This window comes from Pezoporus wallicus, unplaced genomic scaffold, assembly GCF_028554395.1.
Source record: "Pezoporus wallicus isolate ANWC-B61680 ecotype Strahan unplaced genomic scaffold, APGP_CSIRO_Pwel_v1 scaffold_8224, whole genome shotgun sequence".
NCBI lineage: Eukaryota > Metazoa > Chordata > Aves > Psittaciformes > Psittacidae > Pezoporus > Pezoporus wallicus.
In genome coordinates this window covers 891771-912758 of record NW_026641935.1, presented here as the reverse complement: position 1 = coordinate 912758, position 20988 = coordinate 891771, and the positions used below count along the sequence as shown (strand labels likewise).

General features: G+C 42.7%; 1 protein-coding gene across 1 annotated transcript; it reads right to left on the bottom strand.

The window, feature by feature from the left end:
* Positions 1–427: 427 nt before the first annotated feature.
* HSDL2 (hydroxysteroid dehydrogenase like 2) lies at positions 428–19201 on the bottom strand. Its single transcript, XM_057426031.1, has 11 exons — positions 19170–19201; positions 16101–16264; positions 15588–15686; positions 15365–15479; positions 12461–12564; positions 11370–11468; positions 5578–5772; positions 3466–3537; positions 1942–2118; positions 1361–1489; positions 428–728 (listed from the first exon to the last, which is right to left on the bottom strand). Exons 1-11 carry the CDS (start codon positions 19184–19186, stop codon positions 616–618), a joined length of 1284 nt encoding a protein of 427 aa, XP_057282014.1. The 5' UTR covers positions 19187–19201; the 3' UTR covers positions 428–615.
* Positions 19202–20988: the final 1787 nt, after the last annotated feature.

Below are 20988 nucleotides of genomic sequence, written 5' to 3'. Positions count from 1 at the left end.
ATGTGGCCATCATGGGGAGTGTATTTTGTGTCTTCTGGGAACACTGAGCATGTATGTTAAGGGGCTGGTGCATCTGGCTTTGCAGACGCTGTCACACACAGCTGCAGATCACAGATACACTCTTCCACTTAACAGACTGGGGACACGTGTGACCCGCAATCTTTACCAGCCGAAGGGAAGAAAGAGGAAGTGGCTGGTTGTAGTGATGTAGGTTAATCCTCATAAAGTTACCTTAAAATGCTGTGGAAGACGGCATCTTCTCTGTGACAGTTTGGGGCAAAAATTAATTAATGAGATTTCCATTTTCATTTACATTTTTGATGGGACAGGTGTGCAAGCAACTACGTGGGCATAAAAACTCACTTTAGGAGTCCTTCATTGATCCAGAGGAGCAGAAGTAAAGAAAACAGCAACAAACTGATACCGGTATTCTCGAGAAGGAATTTGTTTAATGAAAAACACCTTCTTGTCTAAATCAAATGGTTATTTCTTCTCTAAAAAATCTTACATTTTATCCATACTTATATTACATCAGAGAAAACCAAGGACTACCATTTTAAAATAGCATTGCGCTTATATATGAAAGGCCACAATTCTGCTGGTAACAGTTTCCACTCACAGTTTAGAGTTAAGCTGCGTCAGCATCTTCTCAAGCTTTATTGCCAGTGCCATGTTACCTTTAATCCTTAATTTTCCTGTCATGAAGGCCAGGGTTGGCTTTAGTTTACCTAAAAAAGAAGAAACAGAAGCATCAAAAAATTAGAAGAAACTGGTGACAGCCTGTGCACAGGAAAATATAATGCCACTACAGTGAGACCTAGCAGCTATACTGATACTAAGTTCTGCTGTTAAAGCAGTGCACACTTAGGAAAACAGTAAAAAACTTCTCTGGAGCCAGAAAAAAACTCAGTAAAGAGAGCCAAATTGCATCAGATGTGGTATGCTGTCATGTAATAAAATTATCAGATCATGACTGATTTTAACTGAGACAATACCATGCAACTTGGGTCTCTGAGCAGAGAACAAACAAACCAGGTTACTTTCCTACCAAATTCATGCAGCACGCATTTAGGAAACACACACTAGAGATGTACAGGGCAGAAGCCAACAGATTGACCTGATTCCTTCTGAAGCTACACTGGCTGCTAACATTGCAAAGTCTGGTGAGTAACAGCAGTATAAGCTTGTGCGCTCTTCCTGCTCATAGGACAGAAGAGTTCTGAAACACTGAGGAGTTTCAGCTGAGCCACATGAAGTCCATGGCCCCTCCACACCAGGACCACAAAGCCCGGAGGCTGCCATTTGCCCACCAGCAGGTTTTCTGGGCACCACCACCCTGGCAAACATCCCTGTCACTCACCTGTGAACATTTTCACAAAGTCGGTACTGGACATGCTCATAACCACATCAGCCTTCAGAGGAGGCTTCCCAGAACCAGCATTCCCTCCCTTGGTTTTCAGGTCAATGTACCAGGTTCCTCCTTCATCACCTGAACGGACAGTGAGAAAGCAGGTGACGAGGCAGCAGAGCATAGCCCTCCCAGCTCCTCCCTGTCAAACAGCAGCTGCCATGCTCATCTGGAGCAGTTACAGGACAGTGCTTGCGCTGGCTGTGCTTGCCCCATGTGCTGGCAGAGCCAGCCCCATGCAGGTGCCAGCAGCAGGAGAGCCCCAAGGCAGCATGCTTTTACCATGGCCTGTGAGTGCTCCCATCTATCAACTCCAGAACCCTGTGCATGGGGTAGAGCCACCCCAAGCATCCCAGGAGCAGCAGCAGCTCCCATGTGGGCCGAAACTGGGCCCAAGGAGCAACCCACGGAAAGGAACAGAAGGTGGTCTGTGTTGGGATCAGCTGGAAGAGGTGAGTATTGCTGTCTGGAAACACCCCATGCCTTCTGCTAGGAGTGTGAGCATGTGGAGGTTGTACAAGTAAGAGTCTTACCGGATAACTCAAACTGAAAGATGCCCTGAGTGGTTTTCACATCCTCTTCAGTTACTGCTCCCTGAATAACTCTGAATGTTTCTGCAACAGGACTCAATAGCTTGGCTGCAGCAGATTCTGATCCTTCTTGATGGGATCCACTTAATTTCTTTTCCTCCTTGAATGCTTGGGAACCACCTACAAGAAAGTGATTATTTTCCTCTTTCCAATGCAAAACATTTTAAAACTGCATGTAAAAACATGCACAGAAAACTTAATTTGAAAAACTTTGAGCTCCACAGTAAGGAAAATTAGTATTTTAGTATCGATACTGATAAAGGATGCTTTTTGCACCTGGGAATCTGAACAGGTGTACAGCACTGAACATAATTCTGCAATATATTTCATTTCCTAGTATGCCAAAGAAAAGTGAAAATAAAACCACAGAAAGATTGTAATTCTGACTGTCCACACATGCTTACGCAGCACACTGATTTCTAACACAATCCACGCTTCTGACAGCGCTCACATAAAATAAGTCAGTGTCTTTAATAAAGGCCACTCGCATGTCAAAATACTTCTGTTTTGTTTATCTTGCTAAGAACATGGATATTTTCATTCATTCTTCTGCAAAGGCTTCTAAGCTGTAAATCCATTCACTGCTTCAATCAGCATTTTACTGTACTGCAGAGAACACATACATTTCACAACAAAGGACAGCATCTGCCATTTATAAGGCTGATCAAGTTGAACAGCCTCTAAAAATGTTGCAGAGAGTCTCTTTGGTGTCTTCAGTATCAAAAAGCCCAGGTAAGACTATTCTGTGGCTCCCTACAAAGTAACCTGCATTATGAGGCCCAGGGAACCAACAAAATCTGTCCCCAGCAGAACAGTCTTAGTGCAACTGCTCAAATGGCATTTCCAAGGGAAAGTGACTCTGTTCCAAACTTGCTTCTCTGCCCTTCTCTTATCCCTGTTGCCACTCCTATGCAACCTGTTCAGCATTCTTGGTTGCCCTCCTACTTGACACACTGCAATTCTGAAAAAGCAAACCCAATGCTTTTCTGTAGAAGACTTTTCCATTTCATCTAAGAGATATTTAAGTTGTGTAAATGTGCAAGTTTCATCTAAGAAGCAATGGAGGCTCTATGTTGTGCTCTTTAATATAAATTTACCAAGGCAAATGAGACCCTCCTGCAAAATATGCCATCTGCTCTTCAATTTCTTATTCTAGCAGTATTTTTCCATGATATTTACGCTATCACAATTCAGATGTTTAAGAGAAGACTTCTCAAAATAAGGCTCTGGTTTTCTATCATGAAAGTCCTGCAGAAAGGAACTTTTTTTCTAAAAAAGAACATTTTTTTCCTAGCTTTAGGTACAGAGTGACTTCCATTAAATTTTACTCTCCAAATGATAAAAGGTTTTTGTCAAATAGCTTGAGTGGAGTCCCAGCTCTTGGGAAAAAGAAAAGACATCTTGAAATAATGAGAGCATTCAATATTGTCAGAAATTATGGACTTTTAAAGACAGTGCTTTCCTTACCATATCCTTCTTGTTTCCTGCCTATCATGTCAGTTTCAAGATCCAAGAAGAAGTCAGGCATCAGGGGGTGACCTAAAATGGAGAAAAACTGTAAGTCCAAGCAAAGGTGGACAGTACAAACAGGAATCCATTTCATATAAAACTACAGCAAAGTTGTTTAAGTAAACAAACTACAATCTGAGGGAAAGACATAGCATGAAATAACGTGCTTAGAGTCTGGTTCATTTAAAATCTGACCTAAAAGTCTCTTAAAGTTGCCATGAAAAACATTTGAAGAAAAACCAAACCTATCTCACTACCTGTTAAACAGTAACAAATACATCTACAGAGTAGGTACATTTTCTTTTCATTAAAAATTGGTAAATAATTATTTTCATTAAACAGGAACCTGAAGGTGCAGAACTGCATGGGACCTGACAAGATGCACCCATGGGTCCTGAGAAAACTGGTGGATGTACCTGCCAGGCCATTATGTATCGTATTTGAGAAGTCATAATACAGTGGTGAAGTTCCTGCTGAGTGGAAAAGAAGAAACATAACCCCTATTTTTAAATAAGGAGAAAAGAAAGACCTAGGGAACTGCATGCCAGTCAGTCTCACCATGGGCCAGCAAGATCATGGAGCAGATCCTCCTGGAAACCATGTTAAAGCACATGGACAATAAGACGGTGACTGGTGACAGCCAATGTGACGTCACTAAAGGCAAATCATGTCTGACAAATTTGGTGGCCTTCTATGATGGGGCCACGGCAAGCAATTGACGTGATCCACCTGGACTTGTGCAAGGTATTTGACAGGGCCCACACAACATCTTTGTCTCTAAACTGGAGAGGAATTGATGGACCACTCAGTGAACAAGGAACTGGCTGGATGGTCACTCACAAAGAGTTGTGGTCAACGGCTCAAGGTCCACATGGAGATCAGTGACAACTGGTGTCCCTCAGGGGTTGGTCCTGGGATTGACACTGTTCAACATCTTTGTTGGTGACATGGACAGTGGAATTGATGCACTCTCAACAAGCTTGCCGATGACACCAAGCTGTGTGGTGTGGTCAATGTGCTGGAGGGAGGAGATGCCATCCAGAGGGACCCTGACACACTTGAGAGGTGGCCAGTGCCAACCTCATGAAGTTCAAGAAGGCCAAGTGTAAGGCCCTGCATCTGCATGGGAACAATCCCAAGCATAGCTAATGGCTGGGTGGAGAATGGGTTAACAGCAGCCTTGAGAAGGACCTTATAACAGGACCTACAGGGGACCTACAAGAAGTTTGGAGAGGGACTTTTTAGAAGGGGGAATGGCTTTAAGCTGACAGAGGGGAGACTGAGATTAGATATTAGGCAGAAAATTTTCACTGTGGGGGTGATGAGGCACTGGCACAGGTTGCCCAGAGAAGCTGTGGCTGCCCCATCCCTGGCAGTCTTCAAGGCCAGGTTGGACAAGACTTTGAGCAACCTGGTCTAGTGGAAGGTGTCCCTGCCCATGGCAGGGGGGTTGGAGCTGGATGAGCTTTAAGGTCCCTTCCAACCCAAACCATTCTATGACAATTTTTTAATTTTTTAATTTACTAAGATTTTATGGTTAGACTCTCAGTGAAGCAAAGCAACTCTTTACAAATTGATTAGTTTAGAAGACAGGCTGAGAAAGTTGGGGATGTTCAGCCTGGAGAAGAGAAGGCTGTATGGAGACCTCATAGGCCCCTTCAGATACTGGAAGGCTGCTATAGGGGAGGGACTCTTCATTAGGGACTGTAGTGACAGGACAAGGGGTAATGGGCTCAAACTTAAACAGGGGAAGTTTAGATTGGATATAAGGAAGAAGTTCTTTACTGTAAGGGTGGTGAGGCACTGGAATGGGTTGCCCAGGGAGGTTGTGAATGCTCCATCCCTGGCGGTGTTCAAGGCCAGGTCGGACAGAGCCTTGGACGACATGGTTTAGTGTGAGGTGTCCCTGCCCATGGCAGTGGGGCTGGAACTTAATGATCTTAAGGTCCTTTCCAACCCTAACTACTCTATGATTCTATGATTAAGAGCCCCTATAAACAAAACTATGTTAGTATTCTCCATACCGCCTTCCCTCCTTCCTGAACTTCTCATCTTAAAGATGTGTATTACCTGGTGCAATTGCATAGACATCAAAATCCTTAACTCCTTCTTCTCTCAGCAGAGCTTCATCAATAATGAAGTTTCCAGTGAAACTTTTCGGTTTCGTTAAAATGCAATATGCAGCATCTGCAATGATGTCTGTTTTTCTGCACTGTTTTTCTATTCCAGATCCTCCTAGCATATCCATAGCAGCTGTATGTATGGCTAGAAAGTTTGGAGGATAAAAAACCAAAGTTTTAACAATGATGACATGAAATGCCCATTTCTCTGGCAAGCATACAGACTTTGTTTTCTTTTCATGCAAAAGACTGTATCAAGATAAAGCTATGAAATACTACCAACCAACAAATCATTCTCTAGAAGCACCAGTAAAACCCAAGAAAACTATTAAAGGAACCAAAAAGAAGAATAACGAGCAAAACAATTCATGAAATTCCTTCTACCCCTTTACCAGTGAACCCCCCTGGACTTTCTCCAGCTTATTCTGGACACAAAAAACTAACAGAACAACTATTTTTCTCAAAGTGAATGTATGGCACATCAGTCATTACTGGATCTTTTCTTTGGTGATTATCACACTGAAAATCTTAATGCTTAATTTTAACCGTTTAATAACTCTCATGAAGTAACAAACTGTTTCTCCAAGGTTAATGACAAACCAAAAAGCAAAATTTCAAGTAACTTGTTCCGTATTCCACAGAAAGGCTGTTTAGCACAAGAACACAACCCAGATCTCCTAAACTTCTGGTTGTTTTATTAGCCAGTTCTACTAAGTTCCACGCCATTCCACTACTTTGTTATGCTTCCCCCAAAGATGCTACTAACACCGTGGCATGTTACAGTTCAAGCCTGTCACTTGCTCTTCCAGGCTGAGGTATCTGTCCCATTTTTCTTTCATCCTGTTCCATAGAGCGGCTATTTCATTGGCATTTGCCATGTTACTCTTTTCTTCTCATATAGTTCTGCTTCGTGACTTTTTTTCCATCTGCTAGCCAAGACTCAACACTCTGCCCCCAGGTTTTGGGACAAATTTGCAAATCCTCTCCTGAACTGGGTCTGGTAGGTCCTTGGATTAGAAGGGTAAAAACCTGACTTCAAATCACTTCTGTCCTTCTTCCAGTGTTTCCAATTCCACACAGTAACAGCAGCTCTGATTCACAAATGATCCCAGCATCCTTTAAAAAGCAAAGAACAGGCATTGTGCAGGACCCATTCATCTGAGCTGGATCATTCAACTTCCAGAGTAGGAACTGGTAAAAAGGACAGCAGTCTTCAATGCTAGCCAGGATATTCCATCTAATGTTTTCTACGAAAGGGCAAGAGTGGGTAGATGTCCCTGTTGATTTCTGTATTTACTCTTCTGTGGTGTGGATTAGGTTTCAGTTACCTTTGACCAACCTCAGCTTCTCTTTTCCAAATCAACTGAACTGCTATGAATACACACCCAAATAAAAAGCAGCAAATAGATGGACTAGTACATATTCCTAGGTTTCCCTGGGCCGCCTTCCCATTTTTAAGGATAGGAAATAAATCTGCCTTTCTTTGATCCTCTCAAATGTGATCTGTCCCGAAAGATGGTTGCTGGATTTTCTTCATTAACTACCAACAGTTCAGATAATATTTCTGCCTAATACTCTTACGAAATTTACCAGGCTCTGTCGACCTGAATATATTCCACTAACCTGTTTCACTTCTCCTGGCCATGCTTCTGCCGCTTCTCTGTTAGCATCAACTACGATTCTTTGGGGCACACTGAACCTATGTGCGCATACTGAATCAAAAAGGTTTTAAACTATGAGGTACTGCCTCATAGTCTGGCTGCCCATCATTCCACCTATTTTATATAAAGTGCTTTATATGAAGATAAATGGAGAGTTCCTAGCATCTCATTACTAGCCCACTTTCACATGTTTCAAGAATCGGATTGATCAACAAATACTGGCATATATACTAGCACTGAGGCTAATCACACTTCTATGAGATTATAGTGGATTTTTTAATTAAGAACTTTGCAACTGTTTTAGATACCACGGAAGCCTGTGTCTCTGTGTCTCTGGTGACCACATGAAGTAGTTAACTTTGTAATTTTTGGAAGATAAACCTTTTGAAAGAACATTTTTTTGTACTGGAGAATTTGCACATTATTACCATACTTGAGGGCACTTCAGTTTTCAAGGAGGCATCAATGATTTATATAAATTCTGAAAGCTCATCTAATGTTTCTAACAGTCTTAAACCAAACGAGCAAGAATGGATTCAGCAAATACAAAGCTCTATCTGCGTATCTTTGGTTTTATAGAAAGCTTAATTACTTTCTAAATTACTTTGCAGCATCCAACATAAAGAAATCATTATTTAAAAAATGCATTTATTAGAATATACTGTTGTCATTTGTAAACTGAATCTTCCTGCATTTCCAAGCCTCATGTTCTGCATGTTCCTGGGGGAAACAAATATCAGCTGCACTCTATAACAAGTACCAACTTCTGCAGTGTTAAACTCTTTCTTGTTTTAGCAGGTACACAGTGGCACTCTAATGCACAAGAGAAATAAGCTTTTCTTTGGTTTGGGTTTCCCCTCAATAAGAACGTCAGATTTTGTAGAAGTTCCTTTAATACCAGACTGTATCTGGGACACTGGTACTGTTACTGACATCTGGAGTGCTACAGCATATGCAAACACGGGAAAGAAATCATGTATTCAACTATGCAACATAGGACTTAATGTAACTTCTGCCTGTAAAGTTAGCCATCCTTCTGAAAAATCCTTCATTGTGAGCAGGTGGACAAATTATCCTAGGTTCTGTTTTCCCTTGCCATGGAAAACATGAGGCTAAATTAATCAGATGGGTGGGGGAAAACACCTACATTGTAAAATGAAGATTTAGTATAACCAGCTGGTCTCTGCAGGAAGATAGCTTCCTGCTATCAACCCTACCAGCTTTCAACACTACACTGGGACCCATAAAACCATCAACTCACTTCCACAATAGTAGGGGATGTTTTCTACAGCATATCCAGAATCATAGAGAGAAGCTGTTTAAGAATAAGAAAGCTGTGAAGGATGCAGATAATGTGCCTATACAGCTTGTAAATATGTGCATTTACAAGACAAGGTAATCTTGTAACACCTTTTTGCATTAGAAAAGGCTGCAAATTAGTAAATTGTCTGTAGCTTGGTACCACATCTCTGTCTGAATGAGATACTCTACATCAATTCCTTCGCTGTCCCTAACTCCCACATACAATTTAATTTACATTGCTTAATCAGTGACAAAAAAAAAAAACAAACACAAAATGGTAGGTTTTTACCTCTGCTAATGGAAAACCAAATTACTCCTACATATAAGATTCTGAGGAAATATAAAACTCATTTAGCAGCAGCATTTTACAGACAAGTCAGATGGAATGGACATGAGGTCTAGTGAGCTAAAGGCTTTAAAAACCAAGTTTTATGGCTCTACTCCAGATAACAAAGATCTTGGGAAATCTCCACTGAAACTTTTCTGAGGTTTTCCTGGAGCACTCAAGAAGCAAGAATATGAAAACAAGCACATATTTCTTCCATCTCCTTCAGAAACAGAAAAATACACCAGACACAAAACCTGAAGGGCGAGCTTTCACTCCACTGCCAGAAAGGCAATCCAGACCCTGAAGTAAAATGCGCAGTTGCCTTCAACACATCAAATACTAAGATCTTATCCTCTTCAAATTAGACAGTACAGGTTTTGTGATGATAGAGTTATCATAAATTATTCAATTAGCATTACAAAAGTCGATCCCTTATCAAAATATTTCTAATGATAAAACTTATGATGCAAGCAGGATTATGATGCATCTATTTCCTGGAAGAATTTAGGATGCAGGCATCCAGGCCTATGAAAAGAGACTAAATCAGTCAGAGATACTAATCCAAGTGTTCAACTGAGTATTCCCTAAAGCATTTAAGCAAAGAAACCCAGCTGATTTGAAATAATTAAGTTTTGCTCATATTCCTCACTTCAAAAGAAAGCAAATCACAGAGTTCTAGGTCACACTAGGAGTTAAAATGGGCCTGCAGCTCCTAGCAGGAAAACATGGAAAAGTGTCTGGGGACAAACACTTCTCACACTGGAGCTCCAGGCACACAAGAGGATCTTGCTCCATGTTTCATTTCTTCTTCCTTGGCAATCCCAAGGTTGGGCAGAGAAGAGATTCAGAGCAGCCCTGCAGAGAAGGACTTGGGGGTGTTGGTTGATGAGAAAATGAACATGATCTGGCCTCAGTGTGCGCTCACAGCCCAGAAAGCCAACCGTATCCTGGGCTGCATCAAAAGGAGCGTGACCAGCAGGTCGAAGGAGGTGATCCTGCCCCCTCTACTCTGCTCTCGTGAGACCTCACCTGGAGTATTGTGTGCAGTTCTGGTGTCCTCAACATAAAAAGGACATGGAAATGTTGGAACAAGTCCAGAGGAGGGCCACAAAGGTGATCAGGGGCTAGAGCACCTCCCGCATGAAGACAGGCTGAGAAAGTTGGGGCTGTTCAGCCTGGAGAAGAGAAGGCTGCGTGGAGACCTCATAGCAGCCTTCCAGTGTCTGAAAAGGGTCTACAAGGATGCTGGAGAGGGACTCTTCATTAGGAACTGTAGTGAGAGGACAAGGGGTAATGGGTTCAAACTTGAACAGGGGAAGTTTAGACTGGCTATAAGGAAGAAGTTCTTTACTGTGAGGGTGGTGAGGCACTGGAATGGCTTGCCCAGGGAAGCTGTGAATGCTCCATCCCTGACGGTGTTCAAGGCCAGGTTGGACAGAGCCTTGGGTGCCATGGTTTAGTGTGAGGAGTCCTTTCCCATGGCAGGGGGGTTGAAACTTGATGATCTTAAGGTCCTTTCCAACCCTAACTATTGTATGACTCTCTGATTCTATTCCTTCTTCCCTCCCTCCACTAGGTAAGGGAATGAAGTGCTGTTGTAGTGTTTCATATCACAGTGACTGGGCTCACACCATTAAAGGGCAGGATTACCCTTTCTTTGCTGATATTAACAACAGTATCTTTTCTGTACAGTTTTGAATTTGAGGTAAAGAGACTGGCCTCTTTGGCAAACAGCTGACCAGATGTTTAACAGCAGCTGTGATCCTAACTGACTCATAGACAACAAACTTCAGTTAATACAACATGGGAGCATCAGGTTATTTTTATTCTATAGAGCTCTTTAATTTCCTGATGCTTGCACGCAGATGGTTCTGTGAACAATATTTTGCTTGCCCACTGTGGTCAAACTTCCAAGAGCAGAATGTTTCTGCATTTACAGAGGCATATATCTTGTTATTTCTACCTATGTTTTGGCAATTTAACTAGCAAGGAACTCTTAACAGTACTACGTAGACAAATATGTAATTCTGACCAATGAAGGCATGCTAGGACTGTGGTGATTTGTTCAAACCAAAACTCCGACTGCATGATAAAAAACACACACTAACCATAAGACTATGCAGATACTTCAGCCAACTGAAAGGGTTGAATGGGTTGCAAACTAGCGTCTGGATCAAAGTGGCAATGGTCTAGTGTGAACAACAAATGAAAATCAGCACCAGTGCAAGATGACAAATATGCATAAAATAATATGCATGTTCTTATGCATATTCTTTAATACACAAAGAATATGCGTAAGAAGTGCTTGGTCTCCTGAGTCAATTCCAGAAGTTTGAAGTATATTCAAAGTCAAATAAAACATGCTGTAGAGGACAAAACACAAAAAGCCATTATTTTAGTACCATTACAAAATAAAGTTTAAAAAAAGAGAAAAAAAAAAAAAAAAATCACCTGTTTTAGGCCATAAAGCATTGACAGCAACTTCTCCTCTAAATTCTTCTGCCATTCCCAAGACACACATGGACATCCCATATTTTGAAATGGTATAAGCTAAGACAAGAAGTATAAAAAACGAAAGTTACAGTCTATCAACGGAACTTTAACTGTGAAGGGAAAAAAAAAGAAAAAATTATTTTTGTCATAAGGAAAATTAAGTTTTGGAGGACAATCCAGTAGTCAAAATCTCTCCCTTCTCCTCACCACCCCAGCAGATAAAAGCTGTAGTCTGCCAGATTTTCACTACAAATAAAGTAAGAGCTAAGATGCGATGCTGTGGCAAAAACAACGACTGAAGCCTAGCTGTATGGTGGTTTTGTTGTACTTTTTATACAGCACACTGACAAGAATGATGAATTTTTTAAAGTATCCTAAGGCATACAAGATGCTAGCAAACAAAGTTGTGTCCTATGGAAAACAAAAACAGAAGGAATAAAATAAATTAAAAAATAGGAAATTAAAAACAAAACAAAAATCTAAATCCTTGTCATCTACCTACTGTGAGATGGGAAACATTTCCGGGAAAGAACTGGGACTTGCTCGAAGATTTGAACATGACAAATGTCCAAAACTGAAAGGTTGTTTTACAGTTTCAACATAAGCAACATTAATGTCAAGAAAAAATGGGGTTGCTTTCCAACTTCAAAATTAATTTCCGTTTTAAAAGACAACATTCAGCTTTATCTCTATTATATCAAGTAAGAAGCTGAGTCAGTATGAAAACAGATTTCGGATTTCATTCTCTATTTGGAACAGAAAATGTTTTCTAGTCTTCAGAATTTCCATGAAAAAGCACAGACTCTTACCTTGAAAATATTCTTGAAAATGTAAAGGACGTATTACGCCATGAAACCTGCTATATGTTTTCCTATAAAATAAGTTTATTTATGTTTGGTACAAAATACTCTGAGGAACCATTAGGGCCAGCCTGTATACAGTGCTAAGAATACAAGATCTGGAATTCTGGGCTGGCACTCCTGCACATGTCACCAAGTATTTATAAGGTTCTCAAAAAAGTAACAGCAAAGGTTCCAAAAGGTACTCACCACAATGATTTTTGAACCACATGGGATTCAGATTCATAGGTGGGCTGAGGTTCAGGATGTGCGGGTTCTTACTCTTTCTCAAGTGGGGAAGGCATGTTTTAGACCTGAAAGGTAGGTTTAGACAAATCAGTCACCTCTTTTTTTTACAAAACACCTATAATTACAGTAAAACCATACAAGTAGACCAGTATTTTCATGAAAATTCAGCACTACACTGAGACCCTAACTGCATCACTTATTTAACTGATATAAACAAACAAACAAAATCTGTCCTAGCTTACTTATCTCAGGCCTAGTACGGGACCACATTCTCCAAACAGCGCAGCAGCATCTACTAAAGCTCATTTTCCAGAAGCCACAATCTCCTTGTAATAGTTTTGATAGGGACAACAAAATACTGTGAGGCAACAAGTGAAATTAACAGAGCACCACTGAGTCATAAATATATTCTCTTCTGATCCCACACCTGTTTCTCCTTTAAAACCATGATAAATAAATAATATTTTATAGCAAAAGGCTATTACAAGTATTCCAAGCAAAACTGTAAACCTATTATCTGTTGACTGGACAAGTCACTATTTCATTCAAATCAGAACTTACACACTCACACACAGATGTGTAAATCATAACCACCATTTGGCTTCACTTGTAGCACTGAGGTAAATGTCTGCATTTCAGAAGGAGAACAGCAACACGTTAGTGACCTACTCTTTACACACTTCACCAAGACCCATGCATACTGTCAGCCACAGCAGGAATACCTTCAACTGCAAAATCATTACAGTAAATTATTTACCACCTGCTTAAACAGTTTTTCAACTCCCTTCAGTGTCAGTGAGAGGTTCACTAAGACACATCTCAATTTCCTAATGTACAGGAATACTCTGAAAATGGGACTTCCTCCCTACCTTATTCCACTCAAGACAAAAAATCCACACTTATTTTTTAGCTATTGTAACTTATTAAACATTATTTGAAAACAGATCTCTACAAATTACAGAGGTAACATACAAAGCAAGAGGAAGAAAAGCTTGAAGTCACAGAAAGGGCTGGGTTGGAAAGGACCTTAAGATCTATTTCCAATCCCCCTGCCATGGTCACGGATGCCTCACACTAAACCATGTCACCCAAGGCTCTGTGCAACCTGGCCTTGAATACTGCCAGGGATGGAACATTTGCCACTTCTTTGGGTACCCTGTTCCAGTGCCTCACCACCCTCCCAGTAAAGAACTTCTTCCATATGTCTAACCTAAACTTCCCCTGTTTAAGTTTCAACCCGTTACCCCTTGCCCTGTTGCTACACTCCCTAATGAAGAGTCCCCCTCCAGCATCCTTGCAAGCCCCTTCAGATACTGGAAGGCTGCTATGAGGTTTCCATGCAGTTTCTTTTCTTCAAGCTGAACAGCTCCAACTTTCTCAGCCTATCTTCATACAGGAGCTGCTCCAGTCCCCAGTTCATCCTCTTGGCCCTCCTCTGGACTTGTTCCAACAAATAGTTCACTAGGTCTTCCCAACTGACAATTTATTCACAAATAAAAGCAATGACAAAAGACCATTTTAACTTCCCTTGGGAGGTATTAATATTTCATATACTCTTCCATTCACAGCAACACAGTGATCCTTTTGATCTTTTTAAGGTACAGTAAGTTAGGTCCCTTCCAACCCAAACCATTCATTCTATGATTCTGTGAGAGTAGCAGCTAAAGAAAATATGACTTCAGGAACCCTGCATCAACTGTGAACTGCTAAATGTGCCACCAAGAAAGTGACTGTCACTGTTGGGCAGTGAGGGGGAGCCTGCCACTAGCAATACAGTGGAACCCATTCATAGCTTTAACAAGACATATCACAGAATGTTTTCTGGAATGCCAAGCTCCAAAACCAATTTTCCTTTCTGAGCACAGAACTGCTTTCACATACAGGCTTTCAAAAGTAGAAGTCACAGGGTGGAAGCAGGAAATACCACTCTCCAAGAACAGTCTTTCTTCCACGCTCCTTTTCTCTCCATGTTAACTATGTGCTATGTCTCTCTAATTAGGAAAGCTTCTATTTATGTGTGGTTTTACACTATTCTAATAGCAAATAGCTTCACTGATTCTTAGCAACAGAATATTAAGGAATATAATTGTATCTGACAACCAGATTCATCTGCACAAAGGGGAACAACATTCTTCTAGGTAAAACTCTGATACAAAAGCTTCTGATCACATCAAACAGCTAATTTAGAATTTAGAGATTCTGCATCATCCTAAGGGTCTGTGTTTGTTGTTATTAACACAACCCCATCAAAATCAATGTTTTCAGTTTAAAACAGAGCAATTTTGAATTACATCCCGCAAATCTAAAGATGATCGCACCTACTGAATCCATTTCAAAAAATGAGCAAAGTAAGTACCACAGGAACTGTGAAATCAAATCTTGGTGCATTAATTTAAATAGATAATAGAACTGGGAAGCTGAATGTAGGCAGGGAACACTTTAGATTGTTTAGTTACACCTTTAATGGTTCTCTTGTAACTATGGGAAGTTGTACCATGCCTGTAAAGATGAGAAAGCAAGCCAGCAAACAAGATGCTACACTTGACATATGCAATGAGTTAGTCATTTTGCTTGACTTGAAAGAGCAGACAGCATTTAGCAAAGCCAAGCTGCACCTCTGTTTGAAATAAATTGGTTTCTGCTTTCTACCCGCATGGAGGGGCTTGTGAATACTTAATAATTGCAATTTGCAATTAATTCCTGGAAATATTAATTTTAAATCAATTGGCCAGTAAACGAGCAATTTCTGCTGAGCACACAGAGAATACTTGCTCTCCAACTCTAGGGCAGCAAGACAGCTATACAGTTTCTTAGAGAAACTGAGGTATGTTTTGCTACAATTTGCTTCCTTCTCTCAGCACTTACGTAAGGTAGGTTCCTCGTACATTGACATCCATCATAAGATTGACCTTCTTCGTTTCTGTTTCCAAAGTGCCAGTCAAAGAGATGGCGCTTGCATTGTTCACCAAAATATCAATCCCTGGTTTTAAAAGAAGCCATTTCACATTAGCATTTAAAGACAAAAGCAGGCTGCTCTTTTCTCTTTTTGTTTGAGCTCTGCCTATGTCAACCCCACACTTTAGTGTACCTCCAAAAGTCTTCACAGCTTTCTCCACAGCATTAATAATCTGCTGTTCCTCCCTCACGTTAACGACGCATGGCAAAGCCTTTCCTCCAGCCGCTTCAACTGCACAATTAAAAAATTAAACATTTTAAAACTTGCTCTCGGAACAAATGGCATGAAACTATTGAAAATCTCATTCAGTGACATGCTTCAAGAAGGCACTGAAAATCGCACTCACAAATTGCCACCTTTTTACATATTGCATAAATAGTAGGGAAGCCAAACCCAAACCTTAACACCCAGAATGTGCATGGTTCACACATACATCTCAATTAACACAGCAATTTCACATCTATACACATACATCTTCATTACAGTAATATTTTGATAACTCCCAGCATTCCTGGAGGGCACAAGAGACACTAGGCTTATTCTATTAAAGGTGAATTAGAGCTAAGAGAGTCTATTCAGTTTTCCGCTCAGGTACAATAATCAAGCCAGGGCCAGCACCTGAAGCCCTCCTCATTTGTTACTTACTCTCTGCTGCAGCAGTGTAGATAGTCCCTGAAAGAGTCGGATGGGGCTCAGCTGTCTTGGCTGCTATCACAATGTTTGCACCATCCTTGGCAGCTTTCAAAGCAATGGCTTTGCCAATGCCCCGGCTTGCGCCTGTGATGAAGAGCGTGCATCCTGCTAGTTTCCTAAAGATGAAGGGGGAGAGCAAAGCAAAACTTGTAAATCATTGACTTTTAGCAAAAGTAATTAGCAGAGTCTTCAAACCAAATGCCTTCATCATTTTACTAAGAAAACAGCCTCTGAGTATAAAAGCAATGGCTACCACATATCAAAGTACAGTAGTATTGAAGGCAAAACCGCTCCCCAAATCTGCAAACACCATAAGGCAAGAAGGTCACACATGTCACTCAATTACACTTCTCACTGTTCACAACAGAGTTGCTACATTCTCCAACAACAGAAAACGAGTAAGCTGTAAAAATGAAATGCTCCTTTCTAATGAGACAGCACACCTCTGTAATTTACTAGTCACTGCCCTCTAAACACAAAAACTGCTGCCTCAATGTGGTATAAAGTTTAAGTGCAGAACCACAATGAGAATGCAGGGTGCCACACACAAGTGCTAAAAACCTCCATTTTCAGGAATGGCAATTATTTCTTTTAAAGGTTTAGCACTAAAATCAACAATTTCCTGGTAAGGAGGTGACAAAATGCCATGGGGGTGGACTACAAGAGGTTCAGAAGCTATCCAGAGGATCCTGATAGACTAGGTAAACAGAAGCCTTGCAAAATTCAACCAGAACAGATGTACAGTCCTGTACCTGAGAAAAAAAGTCCCTGCGAGGATACAAAATGGGACTGAATGGCTAAGGAGCCCTCTCCGGAAAAGGCCTTAGGCAACTGGCAGAGAACAATGTAGGCATGAGACAGCAGTGTGCTGGGCAACAGAGGCTGGCAGCATCCTGGGCTACAAGAACACCACAACCAGAAGGTGGAAGGAAGGGATTATGGCCCTCTGTTTGGCACTCATAAAACCACGTTTACACCCCATAATGAGCTTTGGGTCCCTCAACAGAAACTATATGCTGACAAACAGGAGCAGATTCTGCCAGTGTGAGACAGAGACGGCCGGAGGCTCAGCACTTGTGTGACATGCCTAGTTCAGCCTGGAAAGCAGCTCTGGGGGAAAGCAGCAGCAGCCCCCCAATACCTATGCAGCAATGGAGGAGATGGAACTGAGCAAACATACTGTGGTGCAGTGCAGGAGGATGAGAGACAACACGCCCTTTCAAACTGCAGAGGTTTGGACTGTCTTCCCCAGCATGAGAGTCAGGCAACAAAGCAGTAAAGAGCTGCTGCCAGCCTTGGAGGCTTCCAAGACCAAAACAGCCAGCCTTGAGGTGTCTGACTTCTCCCAACTGACCTGTTTTTCTTCAAGAGGCAGGGCGGGAGACCTCAAGGTCCCTTCCAACAGGATCTATCCAGTGATGCAATCTGGAAGAGTCCACCCAAAGATCCAATTCCTTTCCCCAAATTATTACCCTATTCAAAATGTCAAGGAACATACACTACTCATTCCAGTTACACTCTCTAGTTTTCCTCTCCAACCTTTCTTACACTATCTGTCTGGCTATCATCCTCAAATTTCCTTTTTTCTTGGGACAAACTGCATCTCCAGCCTACAGAAGCCTCTTTTTCCCCTAGGCTTACAATCAGCACTGACTACACACCCTCTTCTGGAGCTCCTTTCCTTCAATTCTAGCTCCACAATCTCCAATTCTGGCTTTACAGCACACAGAAACAGTGTTCACCAAAATAAGCAATGTCCTACTAACAGGAAAAATTAATTTTCATCCCTTCTGAAACACTGACCTGACTTGATACCCTCTCACACACCCCTTTTATACCTTTTTGTTTCAAAAAACAAACAACCCAAAACATTCTTTCTTCTTCCTTAATTTTACTTCTAATCCTGTCTCACTCCAAAAGTTTAATTTATCCTCTGCAAACTGGTGTGACAGCATCCTCCCAGACAGATGCACTAACCTCTTAAAAATACTTATTCAGTGTTCCCAAATGAACTGCCCAGAATTTGAAGCACTTTAATCTCCTGAGCAAGTTACGTTCACAAGACTTACTAGTCCAATACTTCACAAGTTTTAAACCTATGTTTGTCTAAAATTGCTTACACCCTGTACTGTGAAGGTTGCGCCATTATTGTTTCCACCGTAGCTTGTTAAATTCACCTCTGTGCCCTGCGGTCTCAGGGATCCTGGAAAACAAGAGAGGCAAGTTCTTGCCTCACCAAGCACGAGTGCTGATACAGAAACCTGCAGTTTACATCAGAGATGCTTTTTGCTGCTTGCTTACACATACATTAGGAATTTTATGAACAATCCTGTTTATAACATACAGGTGCAGGTGCAAGTAATACTATCTTACCTTCCTGGCTATTAGTAGTGCTGGCTCTGAAAAGCCAAAGGGCAGGAAATGCCTTTAAATTAAGCTCCTATATTGGAAGCAAATTTGATTGCCAGGTAAAAAGGCACGCGCTGGCTTTGAATGAGAAGAGAGAGAATAAAAGAGAGAGAGTTTAATACCTATAAAATCACAGTTACATTACTTAATTTGGATGCAAGTCCTCCTACAGCTATTCCCCCTGCAAACCGCTCCGCTCAAGGACACCACTAACGATCCTCACCAACACTTCCAGGCCCTCTGCGAGCCCCTACCTGCCCCCTGCCTCCTGGACCCGCTTCCAGCCTCCCCGCTGCGCGGAGGCCCCGACCCGCACCGTCGGCGTGCTCGCCCCCAGCGGGCCGCGGAACGGGGCCGGGGTCCGGCGGAACCCGCGGGGCGAGCGAAGGCCGCTCGCAGGCCCGAGGAAGAACAGCCCACAGCCGAAGCTCACCTCGTCCCCCGCCCTGAGAGGCTTCCGGTGTCGGGACAGAGGCGACTTACACCTCAGCCTCCCCCCAGCCCCCCCACGTCTGCCCGACGCCGCCTGAGGGGGAAACGGCGGCTGGAGCCAAGGGGAAGGGGTGTCCCGAGGGGAAGGGAAGGGGCTGACGGGAGCGGCGGGCGCCTTACCCCGTATTGGGCAGCATGTCGGCGGAGAACGGCCCCTGGCCAGCCGAGGAGACCTCCCGCCTTCGCGCAGCCGCCCGAAGGGCAAGGGGCGGAGCGGTCGGGCAGAGGTGAAGGGCAGCGCCGGAGGCGGCAGTGCGTGCGTGCGGCGCAGGGAGGCCGGGCCTGCGGAAAGAGGCGCGGGCCGAGAGGTGTGTGCAGGCGGGCGGTGCCACCCGTGTGTGAGTGGGGCTGTCAGGACAGCCGGGGCGAGCTGGTCGGGACAGACCTGAGACCAGACAGAGGCGTCCATCGGGTGATACAAATGGTGCTGGGAGTCTCCCAGCACCCTTTAGTTCTGTGCTGAGTGTATGAAGTTTTGCGTTGATCCGAACCCTGCTCGGGAGCTTTGAACAGGAACAAGTAATAGCACTGCTCCATCTCACTCTGCCTCCCCAGTTGATCTGAGCGCCTATGCCAGGGTCGTCCTGTCTTCTGCTGGCCCAACCGTGGCCATCCCCTCCCTCATCTCCTTTCCTGGCCCCTCTCTCTTACCCTCACAGTAACTGCGGGGTCAGCCCTCGCTTACACGTCCTAAGCACTGCTCCGACCCCTCGTTTATCAGCCCTGTTTTCAGTACAAATCGAACCGACAGCTCCATACTAGCTACTACGAAGAAAATGAGCCCTATCCCAGCCAAAACCAGCACTACCGCTGCTGCCCCGCCACTGTGGACCGCTGTCCCTGCAGGACCCTGCTGGGTTCCTCGCTCCCCAGCCTTCCCCCATGGTTGACCTGGCTCTATCCGAGGAAGGTGATGAGGAACACGCAGCCTTTAAGGAGAAGTCTGCAGGAACGGTCCCGGTGAGCAACACCAGCTGGGGCCTGGGTGTCCTCCACACAGACAGATCTTTCAGGCCAGCGACAGGCTCTGACAATCCTCCAGCTGACAATCCCAACGAACTTGCTGCTGGCCCTCCAGCCGCCTGTGTATTTCACATCACAGAACAGTCAGGGTTGGAAGGGACCTTAAAGCTCATCCAGTTCCAACCCCCTGCTATGGGCAGGTACACCTTCCACTAGACCAGGTTGCTCACAGCCCCTCCAACCTGGCCTTGAACACTGCCAGGGATGGGGCAGTCACAGCTTCTCTGGGTAACCTGTGCAGCGTCTCACCGCCCTCATATTGAAGAATTTCTTCTTAATGTCTAATCTAAATCTTCCCTCTGTCAGTCTAAAACCGTTCCCGCTTTTAAAATGAGTTTATAAGTGTGATTTCTACATTTGTCCCTGTTCAAAACAGTTCTGAACAACAAAATCTCAAAATGGAGTCAGAGGAGATTAATCAAAAAAAGAAGTAATACATTAAATAAGTTAATCACTGTAATCAAGTCCTAAAAAAATACCTTTAAAAAAGGACTGGAAAAGCAAATTCTATTTTAATTAATCATTAAAGTGCTTCAGTATTATGATATATACATATACACACACAGATATATGGAAATATTTTGTTAGACTGAGGTGTTCGAAGGATATGAAATTTAATCGCAGAGTCCGATTTAGCATTTTTGCTACGTGGATAAAAATACGAACTATATACTTATGCATGAACAAAGAGGTATTTCTAAAGAATTCAGAGATCTTACTGTAGTGGTATTACTGTTTCCTGTGCACAGCCTGTAACCAGTTTCTTTTCATTTTCTGATGATTCTGTTCCTTTTTTTTTTTGATAAGCTAAAGCAAATCATAGCTTTCATGTCAGGAAAATTAAATGTTAAAGGTGACATGGTACTAGAAATGAGTCTGGAGAAGACGCTGCCACAGTTCATTTTTGAACACTAGC

Bases quoted from the DNA above. Each gene is read 5' to 3' on its own strand.
- HSDL2 (XM_057426031.1), bottom strand. The intron at 15,687-16,100 runs GTAAGTAACAAA...TTAATTGTGCAG, and splicing joins CTACACTGCTGCAGCAGAGA to TTGAAGCGGCTGGAGGAAAG. The intron at 2,119-3,465 runs GTAAGGAAAGCA...ACTTTCTTGTAG, and splicing joins CAGGAAACAAGAAGGATATG to GTGGTTCCCAAGCATTCAAG.